Here is an 18,828-nt window from a genome sequence, read left to right as displayed (position 1 = left end):
CATGCCTTGGTTTTTGCTCTGACATGCACTGTCAACTGTGGGACCTAAAATAGACATGTCCAATCAATTGAATTTACCACAGGTGGACAATCAAGTTGTAGAAACATCTCAAGGATGATTAATGGAAACTGGATACACCTCATAGCAAAGTGTCTGAATACTTATGTAAAGGTATCTGTTTTTATGTATTATGAATTTGCAAACATTTCTAAAAACCTGTTTTGGCTTTGTCACTATGTGGTAGTGTGTAGGTCGATGAGGATTTTTTATCCATTTCATCCATTTTAGAATAAGGTTGTAATGGAAAAAATGTGGAAAAGGGGGTCTGAATCATATCCAAATGCACTGTACATACTTCTATGTCATGCATTCAAAAGGTTGGAAGTCGATTTAAACATGACAAGTTACATCTGCAAGCAGAGTAAAAAAATGACTAAAACATTTTTTATTTTTTACCGCCATGTGTAAAGCACACGAACCATCAAGGAACGTTATTTTCACTTTCCTTGTTACAAGTAGGCAGTATCCACCCCATGTAACTTAAAGGTTGCAAGTTCGAATCCCCGAGCTGACAAGGTACAAATCTGTCATTCTGCCCCTGAACAGGCAGTTAACCCACTGTTCCTAGGCCATCATTGAAAGTAAGAATTTGTTCTTAACTGACTTGCCTAGTTAAATAAAGGTTGTTTTTTTTTTTAAAAGGAAAAAAAGGGCTGATTTCTTACCCGAGGCTAAAGGGCGGATCCACTCCTTGCTGTTGAGGTCAAGTCTCCACAGGTCATTGAAGGCAGCGTTGCAGCTACTTTGAGTACAGCCCCCAAACACATACATGGACTGGTTGGAGTCGTAGTAGCATGCACCTGCAACACACACATACATGGTTTGAGTCATAACCAGGGCTATTTAACTGGCGTCCGTGGGCCAGATCCTGCCTGTTTATCATTTTAGAATAGCCTTTTGATCAATTATGAACATTCATTTAAAAATCCAGTGTTTAGGGCCAAAAGGAGCGTTCGTTCAATATTCTCCAATGGGAGAATCTGTATTCTTGTAGTCCCACCCCTTAATTGCTGTCAATCAATATCACCCAACATACCAGTTACAGCCAATTAGAGCTGCAAACAGGGGTACAAGGGTCTGCCCGCCTGTCAGCTCTTTCACTGCAGAGGAGATCACTACACTGCCCAATACACCAAAGCATGCTTTGTACTTAACTCAGCTGTGAGTGAAAAAGACCATGGACTCAGTTTCGGCGATCATGAATGTTATCCGATCAACATCTAGACTTCAACATTGCTTGCTTCGTAGTCTGCTGAGCATCCTGATCCACTTTTACATAATGACGTTCGGTGGCTAAGAAAGGGTAATAATACTCTCAAGAGAACAGCCTGTGAGATTAGGGAGGACATAGTTGCTTTTCTCCAACACAAGAAAGCTAACACATATCTAACGAAAATGCTTGATGAGTTCGTATCAGATGTTTTTCAGTGATCTTCAATCAACTGAATGGACTTAATTTGAGACTACAGGGGAGGGATAAAACAGTTATTGACATGATTGAAAAACAGACATATTTTCAAAATACATTTTCTCCTCTGAATTGAGCCCAAAGAAAAGGCTCTATTTCGCTACACCGCGCAACTATATTCAGTCACCATCAGTTAGAGCTGGGCAATATGGCCTGAAAATCATCTGGATTTTTTCAAGCTTATGGTTGATTCACGATATACATCGATTTCTTAAATGTTTTCTCTAAATAATCTTTGATGTACAAATAAAGGTCAAATACAATGCATTTCAAACAGTCAGCAATAATCAAATTAATTCCATGCATGTGAAATTAGGCTAAATACACAGAGTGTACAAAACATGTGCCATTCAGCGGGTGAATGGACAAGACAAAATATTGAAGTGTGCCTTTGAACAGGTATTGTAGTGCAACACTGCTGGGTTTTTCACGCTCAACAGTTTCCCGTGTGTATCAATAATGTGCCACCACCTAAAGGACATCCAGCCAACTTGACATCCCTGTGGAACGCTTTCGACACCTTGTAGAGTCCATGCCCCGACAAAATGAGGCTGTTCTGAGGGGAAAAGGAAGGTGTTCTTAATGTGTTGTACACTCAGTGTATAAGCCCCACTAAGTAAATTATTTTATCAAAATAGTTTAACCTGCTTTTTTTGCAATAATCACTGATCTGGCTTTCAAGTATGTCTATGAAAATGCCCTTTTTGATACAAATGTTTAAAAAAAAAAGGAATAATGCACATTCACTAATAATGACTAACTTCTTGTAGCAGACATTATAGGAAATGAACACAAGGTCTCAAAACAATCTCACGTGCTAGTGAGTAGCCAGCCAATCTTTATATTTCAAGTTTAGCCAACTTGGATCTATTTCCTAGCTAACAAGGTTGAACAGTTGAATTGTTATGAACACACCCTTGTCTCCAACTGTTTGAACAGCATGCTTGCCTGTCCACTTTGTTCAGATGTTGAAATCAAGTGTAAGCCTATCTTATTTGTCAGAATGAGAACGAGTTTCCAATTCTTTATATAAAATAGTGTTCTATGCTTATTGCACACATGACCAAATCTCTCCCCCACGTTCTCTACTGAGGTGGGGGAGAGAGACTTCTCCGCAAAAGCTAGTCAACAGATATCCCATGCATAAAAGGTTTCTATGTGTAAAAAAATAACAAATAACAAAATGATAAAGAAATAGAAAATAAAACAGAATATGATACTAGTCAAACTGAGATGCCATGCACAAAGGTTTCCTATGTGTAAATAAAAACTAAAGATGAAGCTATGTATGTAATTAAACAATTTGATGCACTGAATTAGGCTAATCTTAAAGCACTTAAAATGAACTTTTAGCAACATTACATTTAAAGAGCTTCATAAGATTAGAATTGTGTTGGTGCATGGTTTTTTATACCGGTTTTAGGAAAGAGTAATCCCATGTAGAAAATATCTGGCCCCCATAAATAACCTTTTTCAAATCCAACCCCTGCAACAAGATGGGGCTATTCAACTGATTTACACCTTCAATGCCCTATCCCTAATACTTCCAATTTAAATTGTGTATGGCGTTACTTTTTTAAAGATAATACTTAGGACTACACAGCCTGGAGTTGATTATCCAGCTTATACCATGGCCAATCAACTCAATACAACAAAGCGGTGGTATATGTTGTATACTGACTGTGTGAGAAGCGTTGCGTGATGGGTGTTCCAGGATATGGGTATGTACGACTCTCCCACTGAATATTGCCCTCCTGGACGGCCCGCAGAAAACCATGGTAACACTGATATGCAACACCTGGGGGGGAGAAAGAGATTGGAGAGGAGGTGAATGACTATTATGGTTTTATGTGAGTCACAGCCTCAATAAAAGCAACATAATAAGTAACACGTCATTATCTTAACTGTTTTTGAAATAACAAGTCACTTATTGTCATGGTTGACTCAGTGTCCGATCTGAAAATGGAATAAACGTTACATGACGCATTGTGAAAAAGAAACCACTTCAAACAGCTGAGTGGTAGTTTGGGTTTCCACTTGGGGGTCTCAAAATGCAGCATAATGGCATGTTGTTGCCTTTTTGGTAATGCTGAGCGATTAGTGCTTTATGAGGTTGGTTCGGTTTCAGTTCAATTATTACAAAATAATCACGTTTTTGATTTCACTATGCATTTATTTCACATTAAATTAATTATTAAATAAGCCAAAAAAATTGTAAACATTCAATTGCCAAAACATTGAAAATAGTATATTGTATCCGTCATGTCCACATTGGGTAGATATGAATTGAAAAAAACGAAATTACTATGAAATAATAAAATATTTAAGTTGTGTATATTATTTGATGACTCTAATATATTTATTTGATGAATCTAATATATTTAATTCCTTAAAGTCATTATCTCATCTCTGCTCAGGCAGTAGCAGCCAGCCAGCCAGACAACGTTATCTCTGCTCAGGCAGTAGCAGCCAGCCAGCCAGACAACGTAATCTCTGCTCAGGCAGTAGGAGCCAGCCAGCCAGACAACATTATCTCTGTTCAGGCAGTAGCAGCCAGCCAGCCAGACAACGTTATCTCTGCTCAGGCAGTAGCAGCCAGCCAGCCAGACAACGTTATCTCTGCTCAGGCAGTAGCAACCAGCCAGCCAGACAACGTTATCTCTGTGTGTTCTCCATACTGTACTGTCATTAGTCATCATATTTAACTAGCTTAGCCTGCCTAGGTATGCTGCAGAGCTGACTAGTTCTCCAAAGTAGATAAGACATACTTTCGCGAACTGTCTCTATCCCTCTATCACCGTTGTGGTGTACATTCCTCTCTCATGCAGTCTATGTGGTCTGTGTGTACAGAGCCTTCAGAAAGTGTTTACACCTGTTTACTTTCTCCACTTTGTTATAGCCGGAATTTAAAATTGATTAAATTGAGTTTTTTTTGTTACTGGCCTTCACACACACACACACACACACACACACACAAACACAATACTCCATAATGTTAGTGGAATTCTTTTGGTTGATTTTTAAAAAACAAATTAATAAAAAATGAAAAGCTGAAATGTCTTGAGTCAATAAGTATTCAACCCCTTTGTTACGGCAAGCCTAAATACGTTCAGGCGTAAACATTTGCTTAACAAGTCACAAATTGCATGGACTCGCATGGAGTCCATGCAAGTCACAAATTGCATGGATAGTGTTTAACATGATTTTTGAATGACCCCAAACACAGATTCAACCACCAGGGAGGTTTCCCAATGCCTCGCAAAGAAGGACACCTACAGTATTGGTAGATGGGTAAAAAAAAAAAAAGAAGACATTTAACATGCCTTTGAGCATGAAGTTATTAATTACATTTTGGATGGTGTATCAATACACCCAGCCAGTATAAAGATATAGGTGTCTTTCCTAACTCAGTTGCTGGAGAGGAAGAAAACCCCATAAGGCCAATGGTGACTTTAAAACAGTTACAGTGCAATGGCTGTGATTGGAAAAAACTGAGGACTGATCAACAACATTGTAGTTACTCCACAATACTAACCTAGTTGAGCGTGAGAAGGAAGCCTGTACAGAATACAAAATATGCCAAAACATGCATCCTGTTTGCAGGTAGCCTAGTGGTTAGAGTGTTGGGCCAGTAACTGAAAGGTTGCTGGATCGAATCTCCGAGGTGACAAGGGAAAAATCTGGTGTTCTGCCCTTGAACAAGGCAGTGAACCCACTGTTCCCCGGTAGGCCATTATTGTAAATAAGAATTTGTTCTTAACCGAATTAACCAAATAAATAAATGTTAAATTTAAAAATAAAAATGCAATAAGTAACTGCAAAAAGTGTGGCAAAGCAATACACTTGTTGTCCTAAACACAAACTGTTATGTTTGGGGCTAATCCAATACAACACAATACTGAGTAACACTCTTCATATTTTCAAGCATAGTGGTGGCTCAGAATTAAGGGCGTCCCGGGTACAATAAAAATATGTCTGGGATCATTCAAAACAGACAGTTGTGGGACGATGGACCAGAAAAATATCAAATGCACAAAACAGTGGTTCATTACTAAAATGTTTAAACACAAATGGGGCGGCAGGTAGCCAAGTGGTTAGAGCATTGGACTTTTAACCGAAAGGTTGCAAGATCTAATCCCGAGCTGACAAGGTAAAAATCTGTTGTTCTGCCCCTGAACAAGGCAGTTAACCCACTGTTCCTAGGCTGTCCCGTCATTGAAAATAATATATTTTTCTTAACTGACTTGCCTCAAGGTAAAAAGTAAAATAAAATTAATAAAAACAAAGACGAGGCTGATGAAACAGATCACAACATTTAGCTTAAAAGTTGATAAACTATGAATAATTCACATTACAAGCACAGTAATGGGTTTGCTCGTCTCGGCCATAAGCGTGAATGTTCAAAAATGCTAGTACGGGAGAACACCATTCTCAAACACGCACCTGATGCTAGAGGTTTTTATAATGCGACATATGGATATAGAGCATAATAGTAGAAACTTAGAATATCTGAAGATGCAACAATATGATTGTGCCTTACTGACTTTGGACAGTAGAAGAAATGCTGGTAAATGGCATATCTAGAAATCTTTGCTTTTTTTTTTTTAACCCCTTTTCTCCCCAATTTTACGATATCCAAATTGGTAGTTAGTCTTGTCCCATTGCTGCAACTCCCATACGGACTCGGGAGATGTATAATATTAGAATATAATTCCAATGTTGGGCAAATAGACCTATTAAAATGCACATTTGACTCTCTCCCAGCCTGTCTGCGGCCCAGCGGCCCGGAACTGAGGTTTCGTGTGCCGGGAGTTGCTGCAGCATTTGCATTGTCTATAGGCTAGCTACTATGGTATTCTACAGAATATGGTTATATCTCCCTGAGCTGAACCAAATGCACACTGTAAAATGTGCAAAGTATTTCTGCCTCGTGTGCAACACTGCCTGGCTGGGGTCTGAGTGTGCGCACGTGAAGAGCGGCGTTACATATTCATTTTTAGAAGCGTTGCGCACAGGCATAAAAGTCTGTTTAACTTGAAACGGAAGTCTACTGAAGACTTTGTGTGTTCCTTGGCTATTTACACTGTTTTGTTCAAAAGCTAGGTTGTTTTTCAATATTTGAGTTTGAACTATGTAATGTAATGAATAATGAATAATGTAATAATGAATTGAATAATGTAATGATGTGTCTGTTTTCATGAACAAATTAAGTTTATGTAATATAGATGGTCTCAGAAATACACAAATTACTTTAAAAGCACTGTAAATGACCTTGACCGATGGTCACATATCAAAAAATAAAATAAGTATTTCCATTTTGGGACAGTTCAAGTTCAGTTTGGATTAGTTGAAATTGCACTTCGGAATGGTGATGAATAAAGTTAGTCGCAAGCCCTGGTTATGGGTATGCTTGTAATCGTTAAGGACTGGGGAGTTTTTCAGGATAAAAAATAAATGGAGCTAAACACATGCAAAATCCTAGAGGAAAACCTGATTCAGCCTGCTTTCCGGAGACAGAAGAAATGCACACCAGGTTAGGTGAGGTGCTGGCTAGCAGAGTAGGACACTTGAAAAAGAAGAGTCGCACACTAGGAGCTCAGATGCAATAATTTAATAATGTTTCGACAGCCAAGCTGCTTTCATCAGGGAATAATGACAAACACTGCGGGTCACCAGTTTATATAGAGTTTGAAAGGACACACATGGGTGTCTAATCATGGCCGGCTGTGGCTTGATTTCATTGGTCAATTTTCAGATATGAATAGAACATATAATAAAGCATGAATGGATTACATACGATCAGAGTTACCATTTGGCCACATTGACCAACAAACATTTACAATGGATAGCAAAAACACAATCACAAGAATGGTTTCAGATCAAACTTTCCGTTGAAACTGAAGGAAGCAAGGATTTTTAAATTAAAGATTCAGATGGCCTCTTGTTTTAACAATGAATAGTCAAGGTTACCCCCTCTCCTAAGGATGGTACAGTGTTCGATGCCAATATAGCGAAGGGACAAAATAGAGTAGTTTGTTTCCAAAATGTGTGCCGCAACTGGATACGTTGAGTTTTTGCACCTAATGGTGCTACAATGCTCAGAGATTCTTACTTTTAGTTCGCACTTTGTTTTGCCCACATCATTTAAGATAAATAACTACCTTAATTGAGTACGTGACAACACCTTTGCTTGATCGGTTTCCCTGTTTGGGGGTGTTTTAATGATCTACATTTGTAAGTGCAGCCATTACACTTGTAGTTTCCATCTGGAAGGGGCACAAGGAGATGTCATGCGGGGGTATTATGGGGTGGTAAATCACAGAGTCTACCACTTGATCTCAGATTTCTGCTCCAAGAGAATACGACCAAGGGAGGGTCCAAAAAAACACATTACCAATACTGTCATCGGATCTTAGAATCTGCCAATGTCTGTGAGATTCTCTTAATTTGTCCAGAGTACTTTGAATAGCGCATAGTAAGAACGGAAAAACACTTTTTGCGAGACGATTTTTATTGTATTTTTTATTTCACCTTTATTTAACCAGGTAGGCTAATTGAGAACAAGTTCTCATTTACAACTGCGACCTGGCCAAGATAAAGCATAGCAGTGTGAACAGACAACAACACAGAGTTACACATGGAGTAAACAATAAACAAGTCAATAACACAGTAGGAAAAAAAAAAAATGTATATACATTGTGTGCAAAAGGCATGAGGTAGGCGAATAATTACAATTTTGCAGATTAACAATGGAGTGATAAATGATCAGATGGTCATGTGCAGGTAGAGATACTGGTATGCAAAAGAGCAGAAAAGTAAATTAATAAAAACAGTATGGGGATGAGGTAGGTAAAAATGGGTGGGCTATTTACCGATAGACTATGTACAGCTGCAGCGATCAGTTAGCTGCTCAGATAGCAGATGTTTAAAGTTGGTGAGGGAGATAAGTCTCCAATTTCAGCGATTTTTGCAATTAGTTCCAGTCACAGGCAGCAGAGAACTGGAAGGAAAGGCAGCCAAATGAGGTGTTGGCTTTAGGGATGATCCGTGAGATACACCTGCTGGAGCGCGGTATAAGGTGCTTTCGTAACAAAATGGATGGCACTGTGATAAACTGCATCCAGTTTGCTGAGTAGAGTGTTGGAAGCTATTTTGTAGATGACATCGCCGAAGTCAAGGATCGGTAGGATTGTCAGTTTTACTAGGGTAAGTTTGGCGGCGTGAGTGAAGGAGGCTTTGTTGCGGAATAAAAAGCAGACTCTAGATTTGATTTTAGATTGGAGATGTTTGATATGAGTCTGGAAGGAGAGTTTACAGTCTAGCCAGACACCTAGGTACTTATAGATGTCCACATATTCTAGGTCGGAACCATCCAGGGTGGTGATGCTAGTCGGGCGTGCGGGTGCAGGCAGCGAACGGTTGAAAAGCATGCATTTGGTTTTACTAGCGTTTAAGAGCAGTTGGAGGCCACGAAAGGAGTGTTGTATGGCATTGAAGCTCATTTGGAGGTTAGATAGCACAGTGTCCAACGAAGAGCCAGAAGTATACAGAATGGTGTCGTCTGCGTAGACGTGGATCAGGGAATCGCACGCAGCAAGAGCAACATCATTGATATATACAGAGAAAAGAGTCGGCCCGAGAATTGAACCCTGTGGCACCCCCATAGAGACTGCCAGAGGACCGGACAACATGCCCTCCGATTTGACACACTGAACTCTGTCTGCAAAGTAGTTGGTGAACCAGGCAAGGAAGTCATTAGAAAAACCGAGGCTACTGAGTCTGCCGATAAGAATATGGTGATTGACAGAGTCGAAAGCCTTGGCCAGGTCGATGAAGATGGCTGCACAGTACTGCCTTTTATCGATGGCGTTTATGATATCGATTAGTACCTTGAGCGTGGCTGAGGTGCACCCGTGACTGGCTCGGAAACCAGACTGCACAGCGGAGAAGGTACGGTGGGATTCGAGATGGTCAGTGATCTGTTTGTTGACTTGGCTTTCGAAGACCTTAGATAGGCAGGGCAGGATGGATATAGGTCTGTAACAGTGGTGTCTCCCCCTTTGAAGAGGGAGATGACTGCGGCAGCTTTTTTTCCCTCTTTCTATGAAAGAGAGGTTGAACAGGCTGGTAATAGGGGTTGCGACAATGGCGGCGGATAGTTTCAGAAATAGAGGGTCCAGATTGTCAAGCCCAGCTGATTTGTACGGGTCCAGGTTTTGCAGCTCTTTCAGAACATCTGCTATCTGGATTTGGGTAAAGGAGAAGCTGGGGAGGCTTGGGCAAGTAGCTGTGGGGGGTGTTGGCCGAGGTTGGAGTAGCCAGGAGGAAGGCATGGCCAGCCGTTGAGAAATGCTTGTTGAAGTTTTCGATTATCATGGATTTATCGGTGGTGACCGTGATACCTAGCCTCAGTGCAGTGGGCAGCTGGGAGGAGGTGCTCTTGTTCTCCATGGACTTTACAGTGTTCCAGAACTTTTTGGAGTTAGAGCTACAGGATGCAAATTTCTGCTTGAAAAAGCTGGCCTTTGCTTTCCTGGCTGACTGCGTGTATTGCTTCCTGACTTCCCTGAATAGTTGCATATCGCGGGGACTATTCAATGCTATTGCATATCGCGGGGACTATTCCATGCTATTGCAGTCTGATCTCTTTCAAAGACAATGTCTCTTTTTTTTTCTCTCAACGCCAGTATTTGTCTGACAATTTTTGTACCCGCTTTTCTTGAATTTCCTTTGAATCTCAGCCAGGTTTCTGTTGAAATCTGAATTCAGCTTTCAGAAAGACAATAACCTAAGACAAGGCCAAATCTACACAGGAGTTGCTTACCAAGAAGACGGTGAGTGGCCGAATTACAGCTTTGACATAAATCTGCTTGAAAATCTATGGCAAGACCTTAAAATCGTTGTCTAGCAATGATCAACAACCAATTTGACAGAGCTTAGAGAATAAAAAAAAAAAAAAAAAAAAAAAAAGGCAAATCATGCACAATCCAGGTGTGAAAAACTCTTAGATTTACCCAAAAGACTCATAGCTGTAATCACCTCCAAATGTGATTATAACATGTATTGACTCAGGGGGTTGAATACTAATTCTAATGAAGATAGTATTCATTTTTACAAATATAATTTTTCTTCCACTTTGAAAGAGTATTTTCTGTAGATCGTTGACAAAATAAATGACAATCAATTTTAATCCCACTTTGTAACAACAAAATATCTAACCTAATGTAGCAGGCATAAAAGTGTATCCATCTCTGTCTGAGCCAGAAAAAACAAGCGCAATGGATTATGGTCATTGTATTTCATTACCACATTTCTGTGCTGAACTAGGTTGAATATTTGCTTAATGAAAACTACAGCTCCTTTCAGTCCAGCATCCCACATACACTGAACAAAAATATAAAACTCAATATGTAAAGTGATCATGATCATTACACTGGTGCACCTTGTGCTGGGGACAAAAAGGCCACTAAAATGTGCAGTTGTCACACAACACAATGCCACAGATGTCTGTAATTTTGGGGGAGTGTGCAATTGGCATGTTAACTGCAGGAATGTCCACCAGAGCTGTTAACAGAACATTTTATGTTAATTTCTCTACCATAAACTGCTTCCAGCGTCGCTTTAGAGAACAGTACATCCAACCAACCACACAACCACAGACCACATGTATAGCGTCATGTGGGCGAACGGTTTGCTAATGTCAACGTTGTGAACAGAGTGCCCCATGGTGCCGGTGGGGTTATGGTATGGGCAGGTGTAACTGATGTGAAATGGCTAGCTAGCTAGCGGGGTGCGCGCTAATAGCGTTTCAATTGGTGACATCACTCGCTCTGAGACCTTGAAGTAGTTGTTCCACTTGCTCTGCCTGGGCTATTGTGTTGCGATGGGTAACGATGCTTCGTGTGAGGCAGTTGTAGATGTGTGCAGATGGTCCCTGGTTCGAGCCCAGGTAGGGGCGAGCAGAAGGACGGAAGCTATACTGTTACACAGGCATAAGATACGGACAATGAACACAATTGTATTTTGTCGATGGCAATAAGAATGCAGAGATACCGTGAAGAGATCCTGAGGCCCATTGTTGTGCCATTCATCTGCCGCCATCACCTTATGTTTCAGCGTGATAATGCACAGCCCCATGTTCCAAGGATCTGTACACAATTCCTGGAAGCTGAAAATGTCCCAATTCTTCCATGGCCTGCATGTCACCCATTGAGCATGTTTGGGATGCTCTAGATCGATGGAAACGGCAGCATGTTCCCATTCCCGCCAATATCCAGCAACTTCGCAACCATTGAAGAGGCATGGGACATTCAAAAAGCCACAATCAACAGCCTGATCAATTCTACACAAAGGAGATGTATCACGCTGCATGAGGCAAATGGTGGTCACACACCAGATAGACTGGTTTTCTGATCCACACTCCTACCTTTTCTTTTTTTAGGTATCTGTGACCAATAGATGCATATCTGTATTCCAAGCCATGTGAAATCCATAGATTAGGGTCTAATGAATTTATTTAAATTGGCTAATTTCCTTATATGAACTGTATGTATGCATGTTGCGTTTATATTTTTGTTAAGTATATTTATTTTTTTATCCCCAATTTCATGATATCCAATTGGTAGTTAAGATCTTGCCTCATCGCTGAAACTCCCCAATGGGGTCAGGAGAGGCGAATGTTGAGACAAGCGTCCTCCGAATCATGACCCGCCAAGCCACGCTGCTTCTTAACACACAGCTCGCTTAACCCAGATGCCAGCCATAACCAATATATTGGAGGAAACAACTTTTGACCAACAACCGAAGTCAGCTTGCAGGCGCCCGACCAGCCACAATGAGTAGCTAGTGCGCGATGAGCCAAGGAAAGGCCCCCGGCCAAACCCTCCACTAACCTGGACAGCGCTGGGGCAATTGTGCACAGCCCTATGGGGCTCCCGATCACTCACGGCTGTGGCACAGCCTGGTATTGAACCTCAGGGTGTAATGGCGCCTCAGCACTGCAAAGCAGAGACTTAGAACGCTGCGCCACTGCCTCTCGGGATGCCAGCATCCCACATAGTTCTCGACTTGATTCTCTCATAAATTATTTGATTTCTCTCTAAAGAAACAGCTCACTGGGCTCGCAAATTATTATTTTTATAAATGCAATTCGAGTTTTTGATTTGTATTTGAGAGTAACAATGGCGCCGGAGAAGGGTGATGATTTACATGTCCCCAACCGATCATGTTTTTTTGTTTGTTTATAAAAAAATGTTCTTACTTATTTTGTACATAATGTTACCGCTACCATCTTATGTCCGAAAATAACTTCTAGACATCAGGACTGCGATTACTCACCAGACTGGCAGAATCATTTTTTCCCTTTAAAAAGTCTGACGAGCCCGATGCGAATGATATACTACTTTCTCAGGAACAGGCCCAGATCCCAGTGAAGAGGCGGAGAAAAAGGGGCAGGAGGGCAGGCAGCCTTCTGAGAATTCGTAGGCGATCGAATAAAACCCCCACTTCCTTCCATTCTGCTAGCAAATGTGCAATATTTGGAGAATAAATTGATGACCTATGCGGGCGATTAAACTACCAACGGGACATTAAAAACTGTAATATCTTATGCTTCACGGAGTCGTGGCTGAATGACGACACTCAACACACAGCTGGCTGGTTACACATTGTACCCGCAGGATAGAACAGCGGTGTCTGGTAAGACAAGGGGCGGAAGACTATGTATTTTTGTAAATAACAGCTCTAGCTATTGCTCGCCTGAGGTAGAATATCTCATGATACGCTGTAGACCACACTATCTACCTTGGGAGTTTATCTGTATTTTTCGTAGCTGTTTACATACATACCACCACAGTCAGAGGCTGGCACTAAGACAGCATTGAATGAGTTGTATTCCGCCATAAGCAAACAAGAAAACGCTCACCCAGAGGCGGCACTCCTAGCATCCGGGGACTTTAATGCAAGGAATCTTAAATCAGTTTTACCAAATTTCTATCAGCATGTTAAATGCGCAACCAGAGGGGGGGCGGGGGAATAAAATTTTTTAAATTAAAAACACTCTGGACCAACTTCACTCCACACACAGAGACGCATTCAAAGCTCTCCCTCTCCCTCCATTTGGCAAATCTGACCATAATTCTATCATCCTGATTCCTGCTTACAAGCAAAAATTAAAGCAGGAAGCACCAGTGACAAATTTTTTTTTTTTTAAAGTGGTCAGATGAAGCAGATGCTAAGCTACAGGACTGTTTTGCCAGTAAAGACTGGAATACGTTCCGGGATTCCTCCGATGGCATTGAGGAGTACACCACATCAGTCACTGGCTTCATCAATAAGTGTATCGTTGACGTCGTCCCCACAGTGACCGTACGTACATACCCCAACCAGAAGCCATGGATTACAGGCTACATACGCAATGAGCTAAAGGCTAGAGCTGCCATTTTCAAGGAGCGGGACTCTAACCCGAAAGTTATAAGAAATCCCGCTATGCCCTCCGACGAACCATCAAACAGGTAAAGCTTCAATACAGGACTAAGATCGAATCGTACTACACCGGCTCTGACGCTCGTCGGATGTGGCAGGGCTTGCAAACCATTAGAGACTACAAAAGGAAGCACAGCCAAGAACTGCCCAGTGATATGAGTCTACCAGACGAGCTAAACTACTTCAATGCTCACTTTGAGGCAAATAACACTGAAACATGCATGAGAGCGGGGCCAGACGGATTACCAGGACGTGTACTGCGAGCATGCGCTGACAAACTGGCAAGTGCTTTCACTGACATCTTCAACCTCTCCCTGTCCGAGTCTGTAATACCAACATGTTAGAAGCAGACCACCATAGTGCCTGTGCCCAAGAACACAAAGGCAACCTGCCTAAATGACTACAGACCCGTAGCACTCACGTCTGTAGCCAAGAAGTGCTTTGAAAGACTTGTCACATCAACACCATTATCCCAGAAACCCTAGATCCAATCCGCATACCGCCCCAACAGATCCAGATGATGCAATCTCTATTGCACTCCACACTGCCCTTTCCAACATGGACAAAAGGAACACCTATGTGAGAATGCTGTTCATTGACTACAGCTCAGCGTTCAACACCATAGTGCCCTCAAAGCTAAGAGAACAGTCTATGGCAAGTCTATGGCAAGGACCCTGGGACTTAACACCTCCCTCTGCAAGGGCCACCCCCAGGTGGTGAGGGTAGGTAACAACACATCCGCCACGCTGATCCTCAACACAGGGGCCCCTCAGGGGTGCATGCTCAGTCCCCTCCTGTACTCCCTGTTCACTCAGGACTGCACTGCCAGGCACGACTCCAATACCATCATTAAGTTTGCAGATTGTTTTTTTTGTTTTTTTACCTTTATTTTACTAGGCAAGTCAGTTAAGAACAAATTCTTATTTTCAATGACGGCCTAGGAACAGTGGGTTAACTGCCTGTTCAGGGGCAGAACGACAGATTTGTACCTTGTCAGCTCGGGGATTCGAACTTGCAACCTTTTCGTTACTAGTCCAACGCTCTAACCACTAGGCTACCCTGCCGCCCCAGGGTAGCCCAGTGGTAGGCCTGATCACCGACAACGACAGCCTATAGCCTATAGGGAGGAGGTCCGAGACCTGGCCGTGGGGTGCCAGGACAACAACCTCTCCCTCAACGTGATCAAGACAAACGAGATGATTGTAGACTACAGGAAAAAGAGGACCGAGCACACCCCCATTTCTCATCGACGGGGCTGCAGTGGTTCAGGATTAGACCTTCAAGTTCCTTGGTGTCCACTTCACCAACAAACTAACATGGTCCAAGCACACCAAGACAGTTATGAAGAGGGCACGACAAAACCTATTCCCCCTCAGGAGACTGAAAATATTTGGCATGGGTCTTCAGATCCTTAAAAGGTTCTACAGCTGCACCATCGAGAGCATCCTGACTGGTTTCATCACTGCCTGGTATGGCAACTGCTCGGCCTCCGACTGCAAGGCACTACAGAAGGTATGAGGTAGTGCAAACGGCCCAGTACATCACTGGGGACAAGCTTCCTGCTATCCAGGACCTCTATACCAGGCGGTGTAAGAGGAAGGCCCTAAAAATTGTCAAAGCCTCCAGCCACCCCGGTCATAGACTGTTCTCTCTGCTACTGCACGGCAAGCAGTGCCGGAGCGCCAAATCTAGGTCCAAGAGGCTTCGAAAGAGCTTCTACCCCCAAGCCATAAGACACCTGAACAGCTAATCAAATGGCTACCCAGACTATTTGCATTGCCCCCCTCTGGAACACTGCTGCTACTCTCTGTTATTATCTATGCAGAGTCACTTTAATAACTCTACCTACATGTACATATTACCTCAACTAACCAGACCGGTACCTCCGCACATTGACTCTGTACCAGTACCCCCCTGTATATAGTCTCGCTATTGTTATTTTACTGCTGCTCTTTAATTACTTGTTACTTTTATTTCTTATTCTTATCCGGATTTTTTAAAACGCCATTGTTGGTTAGGGGCTTGTAAGTAAGAATTTCACTATAAGGTTGAATACCTGTTGTATTCGGCGCATGTGACTAATAAAATTTGATTTGAACCAACGTTGGTCAATTAGTTTAATAACCAAAACATTTTTATTTGGGTTATTTGCACAGCACTACTATTTGGGTTTAGAATGGTGGTGGAGGTTGTTATGTCATCAGTAGAGAGACATACCTTTAATGAGGCGATACCACTGTTTACACACCAGTGCAGCGGTCTTGTGCTCCTGGTATGGTGAGAGGAAAGACAGGATGTATTCTAGGACTTCCTCCGGCAGCTCCACCATTGTCCCCTCACCCTCATTGCAGCCTTCTACGTCCCCCTCTCCTCTGCTGGTCCCCAATTTCAGATCTTCCCCCTGTGCCATTCCAACAGGCCCTGATACATCTTCCTCTGTATCCATGGCAACAAAGTACCCATCATCACTGTCTGAAGAGCGGGACATTCTTTCTGTGCCTGGACATAGATGGGAGATGACACTAAAAGGGTGGGCCCAAAGACAAACAATAATAGTACCTTCCATCAATTCCATCACGTGACATGTGCTTCATGGTAGTTTTGGGAAATTACAAAAGGGTGGGGATAGACATACTGTAGCTAATTTAGCTTGCTAGCTTTGGGACAGGGAGTTTGTGTATTGGTTGGAACCAATACACAGACTCCCGATGGGGTGTTCTAAACTAAAGCGAACTAGCAACCTGCTTAATTAATGTAACTAGCTAGCTGGATAACTAAGGAAAGTGGTTAGCTAATTGGCACAATACCGTTAGCTAGCTACTAGTAGCATTAACATCCACCGATGAACGCATCACTTCTGGCCCGCCCTCACTAATTAGAATTTCCATCTTAGTTAACACTGTCTCAAATAATTGATATTTTGCTAACAATCCGTGGAAAACTGTAATAAAAAATGCCAGTGTATCTGTGGAATATAACGTTAGATATAGCTTGCTAGCTAGTGGGTATAGCTAAAGTAGCTAGCTAACGCGTTAAGTTAGCCAGCTAGGATGCAGTAAGAAACTACTAACGTTGGTGGTTTGTTTGGTTTCTGCTCTATTTCTGTCAGGTTTTCAGGGGACATATTTCCCTTCCAATCATAACCCCAACAGCTTTGATATTCACCGTAATTCTGCACGTATTCTTTAGTTGGTTTTCTATCTTGTGAATTATCTCTTCTCATTCCCTTTATCAGCTTCTGCAGTAAATCGCCATACTCCAAGCATTCGCCATCTTCATCAGTGGCAGCATCATCTGCAACGCGGGAGCGCGCACGTAAATCGTCATGGTCAAGAACTCGAGAAAGGAAGTGGATTGGTAATAATCGGTATTGCTAGGTCTATTGGACTAAAATACTGTACAATGACAAACAAACACAACATATTGAATCAAATTACTATCAAACCAAGAAATGACCAACATTTTATATTATTGCATTGATACCAATTTGATCATCTACATCACCCTCCCTTTTGTACACTGCTGCTACTCACTGTTTGTTTGTACTTCATAGTCACCTCGCCCCCACCTACATGTACAGATTACCTCAACTAGCCTGTACCCCCGCACACTGACTCGGTACCGGTGCCCCTGTATATAGCCTCGTTATTCATATTGTGCTACTTTTTATTATTACTTTTTATTTGAGTCTAATTGGTCAATATTTTCTTCTTCATGAACTGCACTGTTGGTTAAGGGCTTGTAAAGTAAGCATTTCACGGTAAAGTCTACACTTATTGTATTCGGCGCATGTGACAAATAAAGTTTGATTTGATACAAATACATTTATCTTCCAGACTCTGACTTTGCTCATTTAGGTTTTTCTTAATTCATTTGTTTACATTTTGGGAGTTGTGTCTATTATTTTGTATTGTTCGTAGTACTGCACTGTTGGAGCTAGAAACATAAGCATTTCGCTGCACCTGCGATATCATATGCAAAATATGTGTACGCGACCAAAAAAAAAACATTTTATTTTTACACAGAAGTGAACAGACCATCTCTATTTTTGCGCCCGAATGAAGTTTAAACCAAGTTGCCATACCTAAATGAAAGGTCACTTACAATAACAAAGTTGGGACAAACGAAGTCATAGAGAGAATGGATCTTTATACACATAGGTCCTCCTCCTATATTCAAATCAGTAAATCTTCAAACATGTTATTTTTGGAGGAGTACAGTTTTATGTCAGGAATCAATGCGCGTTCCCCAGTGTACATGTACAATGTCCATGCAGTAGAGGTCGCTGTTAACTGTATATCAGGATTTTGTGGCCATTTACAGTTGAAGTCGGGAAGTTTACAAACACTTAGGTTGGAGTCATTAAAACCAGTTTTTCAACCACTCCACAGTTTTCTTGTCAACAAACTATAGTTTTGGCAAGTTGGTTAGGACATCTACTTTGTGCATGACACAAGTCATTTTTCCAACAATTGTTTACAGACAGACTATTTCACTTATAATTCACTGTATCACAAATCCAGTGGCTCAGAAGTTTACATACACTAAGTTGACTGTGCCTTTAAACAGCTCGGAAAATTCCAGGAAATTATATCATGGCTGTAGAAGCTTCTGATAGGCTAATTAACATAATTTATGTTTCTAGAGATGAATGTACTTTGGTGTGAAAAGTGCAAATCAATCCCAGCATAACAGCAAAGGATATTGTGAAGATGCTGGAGGAAACAGGTACAAAAGTATCTATACCCACAGTAAAACGAGTCCTATATCGACATAACCTGAAAGGCCGCTCAGCAAAGAAGAAGCCACTGCTCCAA

At 41.7% G+C, this 18,828-nt stretch overlaps 1 protein-coding gene across 2 annotated transcripts in view; it reads right to left on the bottom strand.

Moving 5' to 3' along the window:
- Window positions 1-17,339, bottom strand: part of LOC112254877 (F-box only protein 42) — a 32,203-nt gene extending 14,864 nt beyond the window's left edge. Inside the window, exons 1-4 of one of the 2 annotated variants that reach the window (XM_024427817.2) lie at window positions 17,177-17,339; window positions 16,229-16,533; window positions 3,210-3,326; window positions 726-860 (exon numbers count right to left, since the gene is read on the bottom strand). In XM_024427817.2, the coding sequence (XP_024283585.1) occupies window positions 726-860; window positions 3,210-3,326; window positions 16,229-16,499 (523 nt within the window). In that variant the 5' untranslated portion in view covers window positions 16,500-16,533; window positions 17,177-17,339. The remainder of the gene's footprint in view (window positions 1-725; window positions 861-3,209; window positions 3,327-16,228; window positions 16,534-17,176) is intronic. The other variant, XM_024427816.2, reaches the window with a different exon arrangement.
- Between the last annotated feature and the right edge of the window lie 1,489 nt (window positions 17,340-18,828).

This window comes from Oncorhynchus tshawytscha, linkage group LG07 (genome assembly GCF_018296145.1).
Source record: "Oncorhynchus tshawytscha isolate Ot180627B linkage group LG07, Otsh_v2.0, whole genome shotgun sequence".
Taxonomy (NCBI): domain Eukaryota; kingdom Metazoa; phylum Chordata; class Actinopteri; order Salmoniformes; family Salmonidae; genus Oncorhynchus; species Oncorhynchus tshawytscha.
This window is presented reverse-complemented; position numbering and strand designations above follow the sequence as displayed.